This window comes from Podarcis gaigeae (assembly GCF_964106915.1).
Source record: "Podarcis gaigeae genome assembly, chromosome: 4".
In the NCBI taxonomy this organism is placed as follows: Eukaryota; Metazoa; Chordata; class Lepidosauria; order Squamata; family Lacertidae; genus Podarcis; species Podarcis gaigeae.
In genome coordinates, this window is record NC_139677.1 from 85,872,527 (window position 1) to 85,881,050 (window position 8,524).

The 8,524-nt window shown below is 43.6% G+C and overlaps 1 protein-coding gene across 1 annotated transcript in view; it reads left to right on the forward strand.

The window, feature by feature from the left end:
* Positions 1-1,946, forward strand: part of CWF19L2 (CWF19 like cell cycle control factor 2) — a 77,035-nt gene extending 75,089 nt beyond the window's left edge. The window contains exon 18 of the mRNA XM_083736337.1: positions 162-1,946. Coding sequence (XP_083592463.1) covers positions 162-302 — 141 coding nt within the window. The 3' untranslated portion in view covers positions 303-1,946. The remainder of the gene's footprint in view (positions 1-161) is intronic.
* The last annotated feature ends 6,578 nt before the right edge of the window (positions 1,947-8,524 follow it).

Below are 8,524 nucleotides of genomic sequence, written 5' to 3' on the forward strand. Positions count from 1 at the left end.
TAGAGCACATGTGGGTGAGTCACTTGTTAAAATGCAGAGCTGGAATGACCCCCCCCCCAACCAATCCAATTGTACTTTGTAGTCCTTGTTTTGAACAGGTGTGAGTTTCCAAGGTTAATTAAGAGCAGTAATATTCTTCTCTGTCTGTCCTGCTTTAAAAGGAAATAATTGGCGGCATGCTGGATTTGGAGCCCAGGCTGTGGAGAAAGGGACTGCGAGAAAACTTTGAGGACCAGAGGAAGAAGGTGTTGCATTTTGCTCAGAGGTGGAAACCGTACGATTTCACCAAAAGCAAAGAGTGAAGCTTTGATGATGCAGTACCTGCCAACAGACCATCAAGCTCCATAAAATCAATCCATTTTATAGAAAGGCATGTGTTAAGGATGACAGGATGTTTTCTACATTCCTAGTGAACACTTTTAGGAGGGGAAATATATTTTAAAAGAATGCAGTTCATACATTTGAGTTATTTACAAGGCAAATTGATTTCAACACAATGTCATTTATTTATATTTAATGCCTCATATTTTCTGCTGTGTGCTCTTTTTCTTAAAGCCCTTTTCATAATACCTTGTTTAAATCATGGCCTCTGGGAGGTGCTGTCAGATGCACACTGTGCACTTAAAAAGAAAATTGATTTATTGACATTTAAACGTCAAAGAGAGAAAATATCTCTAAAACTGGCTAAACAGCATTAAAGACTACTTAGGCAAATACCTTTCTCAACAGCCTGGTGAAAATGGAAATGCCAGTATTCTCCCAAAGAGAGAGTGACTAGGTAGAGAGAGAATTGAGCTTGGCAGGAATCTTGAGACAAGATGATTCACTCTCCTGTTGAAGTCCAGCAACTAACAGTTTTTCAGTGAAGCAACAAAATAAAGGTTTGGAACAAAGTAAACTGGAAAGGGTAAAGCATGACTTAGGTCATTTCTGCAGGAAGGGAATTTCTGCCTCGCAACTGGATTAATATTTCAAATAGCACAGTGGCGTGGAGGAATCCCAGGAAAGGTACATAGATGGTCCAGAAATCTGTGTTTGATAATATTCAGATAGTGGAAATTGAATAGGGGACGTGGGTTGCTCTGTGGTCTAAACCACTGAGCCTCTTGGGGTTGCCAATTGGAAGGTCAGCAGTTCGAATTTGCGCAATGGGATGAACTCCCACTGCTCTGTCCCAGCTTTTGCCAACCTAACAGTTCGAAAGCACACCAGTGCAAGTAGATAAATAGGTACCGCTGTGGCGGAAAGTTAAACAGTGTAGGATACTTTTGTCACATGGGCACACAGTATATTAGCTCTGCTCTCATGATGGAAATGCATTCGCAGGTCATGTCAAAACAAGGATCTGAACCCATTTTGTTTATGGTTTTGGCTGTAACACATTCCCTTTCCTGTGGAGTAGAATGGCTTGTTCAGATTTGGGTGGTTAAAGGAAAGTACTTGTAAAGTTTACAGGAATTTAAGCTGGGTTGGGGAAACTCCTTGGGGAAGTCGCAACACTGCCAAAAACTGAATTACACTTGTGCTTAGAATACCTTGGTTATTCTGCTGCAAACCACGGTAGACTATAGCTATAGCTCACATGTGCACTGCACACAAGTTACTACTTCATGATTCTTGGGATCTCAGAAAACTGGATCAGCTACTTTGAAAGTGCCCAGTCTCTAAATTCATGCCATGGACTGGTTGGACGCAGAGGAATGGTGGGAGGAACCAGCTGGGAAACCACCAAGGGAGAGGTTGGCTGCACACAGGCAAAGTCTCCTCTGCTTGGAAAAAGCCCTGGAGAGGGGGGAACTTAGATGGCTGTGGGGAGGTGGGGACTTTAAGTATTGGCAACTGATTCAAGGGGCCAGACCTACCAGGGATGAGCTGCTGTGCTCATTGGGCCTGACACTGCATCAAGTCTGTGAAGATGGTGATTTTGCTAATAAAGAGTTAACTCAGACTTTGAATGGTGTGATTTACTTCTGGCTCGCTCTTTGACAATGACACATCCATGTGATGATTTCTTTTTTCATGGAAAATAGTGCATGGAGCCAAGTACTGTATTCTAAATTGATGACTTGCCGTTAGCCAACATGATGCCTTTGAGATGTTGTGAGCTACAACATCCATCATCCCTGACCATGGTGGCTGAGGCTGATGGGAATTCTAGTCCACCTGGAGGGCACCATGTGGACTACCCCTGCATTGTATGGAAGTCCCGATTACGTTGGAAGCTACAGCAGCAGGAGACCTAGCAGACAACATACCTATTCAGGAATCTGAACCTCTTCTGTCTTAAGCAGAGATAACCAATGCCTGCAGGTCTAACAGATTAAATACTGGACATTCCTTCTCGGTCTGCCAGGGGAAAGTGAGGTTCAAAGGACAAGAAAGGAGATTTCAGCCTTTGGAGAAACTTCAAGGTGCTCAACAGTGGAATATACTGGGGTGGGTTTGCCATAATAGATAAGGAGAAAGAAAAAGAAGGCACCTTTTATCATATGTGGTGGACGTGTCCTAAGGTTAAGGACTTCTGGGAAAAGATTTATAATGAGTCAAAAAAAAAATGTTGAAAAATACATTTGTTAAGAAACCAGAAGCCTTTTTACTTGGAATAATAGGATTAGGTAAAGGTAAAGGGACCTCTGACTGTTAGGTCCAGTCGTGACCGACTCTGGGGTTGTGGCGCTCATCTCGCTTTATTGGCCGAGGGAGCCGGCGTACAGCTTCAGGTCATGTGGCCAGCATGACTTAGCTGCTTCTGGCGAACCAGAGCAGCACATGGAAACACCGTTTACCTTCCCATTGGAGCGTAACCTATTTATCTACTTGCAATTTGAAGTGCTTTCGAACTGCTAGGTTGGCAGGAGCAGGGACCGAGCAACGGGAGCTCACCCCGTCACGGGGATTCAAACCGCTGACCTTCTGATTGGCAAGTCCTAGGCTCTGTGGTTTTGGAATTGCCCCAAAAGATGTTAGATTATTTTTGTATGCCACTTAACAGCGGCAAGACTGCTATTAGCAAAAAATTGGAAGTCCCAAGAAATACCAACGGTAGAAGAATGGCAGATGAAGATGTTGGAGTTTTTGGAGTTGTATTAGAAAGAGGATTTTGGAGAACTGTTACAAAGGTGTTACAATGAAATTCAGTTAGGAGGGAATCAAGGAAGTCTGACTACAATGAAAGTTAACTTGGATTCTAGAAGTAATGACTTTTTTTTCTTTTAGTGTTGTAAGATGATTTGTTTTGTGTTTTTTACATGTTATATTTGTTATAAATGTGGAAAATCAATAAAAAAAATAGAAAGAGGAGAACATAATAGATAAGGAGAAGTTGTGTGACCACCTGTCAGAGATGTCATAGTGCAGAATTTCTTGCATCAACTGGGTTGTACAAGATTACCTTTGAGGTTCCTTCCCATTCTAAGCCTAAACTTTCAGCACACTATAAATTCTCGCTCCTTGGCTGTATCTGCATTAAACGATCATCTGGGCTCAAATACAGTTCAACACCCACTTGCATTAAGTTGGCCAATTATCTGACTTCTGTCTTCCCGATGGCTTACTGGGTGTCTCCAGAGGTTAAAGGAGAAAGGTATCTCCTTTTGTTTGCTTTGTTAGACAATGCAAAATACATTTCATTTATATGGTGAGAATGTTAAAGTATGCACTTGACTAGGAGAGCCTTGGCTGCTGTTAAGGGGCAAGAGTCCAGCCAAAGCAAATATAAACTTTCCAACTCATGCTATACTGGGAGTCGCTAGGCCCGGTCATTTAAAAACCCTGGAATTTCCAGCTGAAATGAAAAGCTGAAACTAGAGCATTGCCCCTGAGGGAGAGACTGGGATTTTTTTTTCTTTTTTAAGTGACCAAGATAAGTATCAGAAACTGGTCAGACCAAAAGAGGCAGCTCCTTGGATATTAGCGGTGTTAGTTGTCCTATGCAAGGGAAAAGAACTGCAGCCGTTATCCCCATGATAGTTTTTGTGGCTCCTTTTGCAGTACTGAAGGAGGCAAGCAGTATTGTTAGTTTGCTTCCCTTCACAATTGGGCTTGTAAGAGGCTCCTGCAAATAGCATGCTTGGTGCCTTGGGAGATGGCGTGGAATTTATTTCAAGGTTTTCAAAGAACACACTAAGCTGACTTGCCTGAAGCAGACCTATGCTTGTATACTCCAGCAGCAGTTCTCTGGCAAAGATGCTTTTCCCAGTCCTGCAGCTGGATTCGCACCCCAACCCCCCTTAGCTGGAGAAGCTGATGTTTGAACCCTACACTTGCTTGCAAACTCTGCTCTCCCACTGTGCTGTAGCCTCCATTTTCGGAGGCTTTGTGTCTTACTTGGATAGGCTTCTCATTCTGAAATTGCACAGACTTTTGACTCTATATTAAATTAGTCCTTTGTGGGGCGTATAACTGCAACCTGTCACACATGATCTGTACATATACGCAGCACATACTGATTCTTGTAGCATTTCTCTCTTCAGACCCAGACAGCAGCACGTTGAATTTCTGCATTGAGACTTCAGTGTCTGTAGTGGCAACCTAGTAGAGAATGCATTACCGAGGAGTAAATGGGCATTTCTGGAAAACTGCCTGGGGGTTACAACTCGCGTAGGATGTGGCAGCCAAGGCACTAGCAGGTGCTCCTACTCATTTGCAAATATGGCCAGCATGACTAAGCCACTTCTGGCGAAACCACAGCAGTGCACGGAAACGCCATTTACCTTTCCGCCGGAGCGGTACCTATTTATCTATTTGCACTTTGACGTGTTTTTGAACTGCTAGGTTGGCAGGAACTGGGACCGAACAACGGGAGCTCACCCTGTTCCAGGGATTCGAACCGCTGACCTTCCGATTGGCAAGCCTAAGGCTTGGTGATTTACACCACAGTGCCACCCGCATTCCTAGCAGTAAACACACCTACAATTTGAAAACCCACTCTTATGTAAAACTAAACAGTAAAAATAGAATCTGCATTCTTCTTTTGGAATATTGGAATCCTCCTGTTTTTTCCAGGAAACATGGGAGATTTACAAGAATAAAATAATGAGATGTTGGCTATACTTTTTATTTTGTTTCTTCAAGAAGCTTTCTGTTTTCTCAACTGTTCTTTCAAGAGCTTTCTGATCTTTTCTTTGTATCTTTTATTTCTCAAGGGAGCCGTGTTTTGTACAGTAGAGAAGCAACAGATTGTTTAACTTGTCATCTGACACCTGTATGAATAAATATATCTTGACCCTGGATACAACTGGATGCTGAGTTGTGTGTGAAAAGCAAATGTTCTCCCTTCCCATTCAAAAAAGGAAAAGAAAAGAAAAGCTAAAAGTAGAAGTTAATACTTAGGGGGGTTATGAGTGACCGAGTGAGTGTGTTTAAACCCTTACAACATAAGTCACCAGTATTTTTGTAGGTATTAAAGTGATGAGCATGCCTTGCTCACGTTTACTCAAATCACTTTTCTCTATCAATGGTGGGGAATCTGTGGCCTGCCAAATGCTGTGGACTACACTCTCATTAGCATCAGCTAGCATGGCCCAATGGGCAGAGATGATGGTGTGACGTTAACATATATGAGAGAGTGCTGGAGGGGAAATAGTTAAATAGGTTGCACAGACAGGACCCAGGGGGGTGGAGTCAGTGGGTCTATAAAACTAGTTCTGGGAGGAGTGTGTTGGGAGTTGTGGGTGGGTAGTTGGTTGGATTTGTGGGTTGGCTGGTTGGGAAAGGCAGTTGGTAATAGAGAGACAGGGCAGTGGGTTCTTGAGTGTGGGGAGGTAGAAGAGATAGAGAGAGGAAAATAAGACTAAGAAAGTAAAGAGCAACACCGTTTGGAATGCTGTAAAAGTTTTGTTTTATGTCTGAAATAAAATACACTCTTCTTTATTAATTGAAAAGCTGACTGAGACTGAAGTGATTTTACCAGGGAGGACCTGGTTGGTGGCAGCGCATTAGTGGTGTACGGGTCAATAGTCCGTGAGACGACCGGGGGCTCCGTACGAACGCCACAGATGGGAGTTGTAGTCCAAAGCATTGGAGGGTGCAAAGTTGGGAAAGACTGGTCTGGAGAGTTCTGGTGTTTGAACTTGAATTATCTTCCCGCTGCTCCATGCCTCCTTTGTTCTGAGAAGGATGTGGTGTTTTCCCTTTTTAAGAAATGTAAACAAGGGATTATTTACTGAGCCAAGTACTTGAGGACTTCCTGGTCAAATAATGTCACAGGGCAGGTATTGCAAAAAGCTTACATTGTTCTTGCATTTTCCCATTCTGCTTCAAACTTTGTTTTCCTCCTGCAATTCTGAAGGCCATGTAAATTCCCTCTTCCTTCAGTTGAACATTAATACTTATAAACTCTATGCCTGAGATTCCCCCCCCCCCTCTTCTCAGTCCTACTTTTGTCTGAACTTTGATACTGGTAATGCATGAAAAAGCTGTGGCAGAAGCTTTCCAAATCTTCGTTAACTCTCAATCAAGCAGCTGTTCCTACCTGGTTATATGGCTGATTTCTACCTCTTAACCCAAGGTGGTCAGAACATCAGTGAGGCAAGAGAGGTGTTTTCCTCCCCCTCTCATAATGCCAGAGGGAAAAAAGATGAAACGCCATGGTGCAAGACCAGTCGCCTTCATCTTCCCCGGCTGCAACAAAATATGTCTCTCTTGTATTGGTCTCTACAGCCACAGCAGACACTGCAGCTCTCCAACGGTTTGACTTCACCCCTTGATGCATACCCTTCCAGTGTCCCCCAGCCCTCCTAATCCAATTCCTCTCAAACCGAAGGGTGGAAGATTTGGGACAGACAAAATAAAATACTTCTCCACACTGCACACAGTTAAATCATGGTGCTTGCTGTTCAAAGATGTGGTAACTTGAGCAGCTTTAAAACGGGGCTTATCAATGGCTACTAATATTCCTCTGAATATCACATACTGGGGGACAGCAGCAGGAGAGGACTATTGCCTTTATCTCCTGTTTGAAGGCTTCCCATAGGCACCTGGTTGGTCCTTATAGAAACAGGATTATGGGCTAGGTAAACCAGGTGTGGAGAACCTCCAGCCCTCCAGCTATTGTTGAACTACACCTCCCTGTGGGATGTAAGAATCAGGTGCAGTCAAACACAACATTGCTAGAGAAGATATGAAGGTTGTCTCAGTCCTCGAGCCGGAACTTCCCGCTTTCCAGGATTGAGACAAAACTTCCTGTGTGTAACTTGAGATGGGTGTGGCCTCTCCTGAAGTAGAAAGAACCAGAACCACAGGCTGGCGGCCATCTTGTCTCTCTTGTCTCTATCGATGCCATCTTAATAACAGCACTTCTAAAATGCACCCTTGGCTCCAGACCAAGAGAAGAAAAGGGGGGCTTTCTCCCATAAAGAGATAGTCACCACATTTAAATGATGTTCTAACTTTTAAAGTCTGCCTTCTGGGAACCTTTGTGTAAACAGATAATTACTTGGGAGTAAATGTTTTATACTTTACAGAAGACTGCGTAGCGTCTTATTTTAGGAGGGATTAAACAGGGAAAATACCAGGAAATATTTACAGAGACTCTAATGAGTCTGAGCAAGCTATCTGCTGTGCGTGTGTTTAAAAAAGGGGGGGGGGAATGTTAACTGCTGATTTTGTTGAACTTGTAAAGACAAGTCGGGATTGGATATCTTAGACAACATATCCTCCCCCACATCCCTAAACGTTCCCACACTCCCATCATCCCTAGTCATTGGCCATGCTTGCTGGGGTTGATGGGAGTTGTAGTTCAGCAACAGATTGAGGGCCAAAGGTTCCCCACACCTGAGATAAGCCTTTGGTACGAACCAGCAAGACTTACCCTCTAATTTTAATTGTTACCCCAAGTCAGGTCAGCCAAGGCTTCCCCTAGAGATGAACTGGAGACCCATTTTCAGGTTGGATCACATTCTGTGGACCACATGCCAGTAGTGACAGGGGCCAGGGGCAAAAGTGGGTGGAACAACTGGTGTGAATTTTACTTTAAGGTGAGTCTACGGCTGGATCTACACACATTAAAAAAAACACGTTTCAGGAAAACGCTTTGTGAAGCTCATAATGCAAAATCACATTGCCGAAGGATCGAACACTACAGCACTATCTGGTGTCGTAGTGTTATAACACATTTATAACGCTTTTTTTTCTAATGTAGCTGAGTCGTACGTATGCTCATATATCCTTCTCAATCCTCCATGCAGGCAAACAAGAAGCAAGATCAGTTTTCAAAGGCACATTCCAGACAAGTGAAAATACTCATGGAGCAGAAAAGGCAGGGCCAGTGAGGAATGGGGGCCTGCAGGGTGGGTGTGGGGAGAGCCCTGAGGGTCAGATAGAGATTGCTGGGGCCCCCACATTTAGTTCCTGAGGTTCCCCATCTCTACACCAGAGATTTGGCCATGTCCAAGCATGATAAACAAAATGAAAGAAAGCATGATTGTGCACACAGATATTGAGATGCATCTTTGCAGCGCCAGAATGCTCCACAGAAGGATATACAGCGCCACAATCTGTATCTATAATCACACAGTGTATTTTT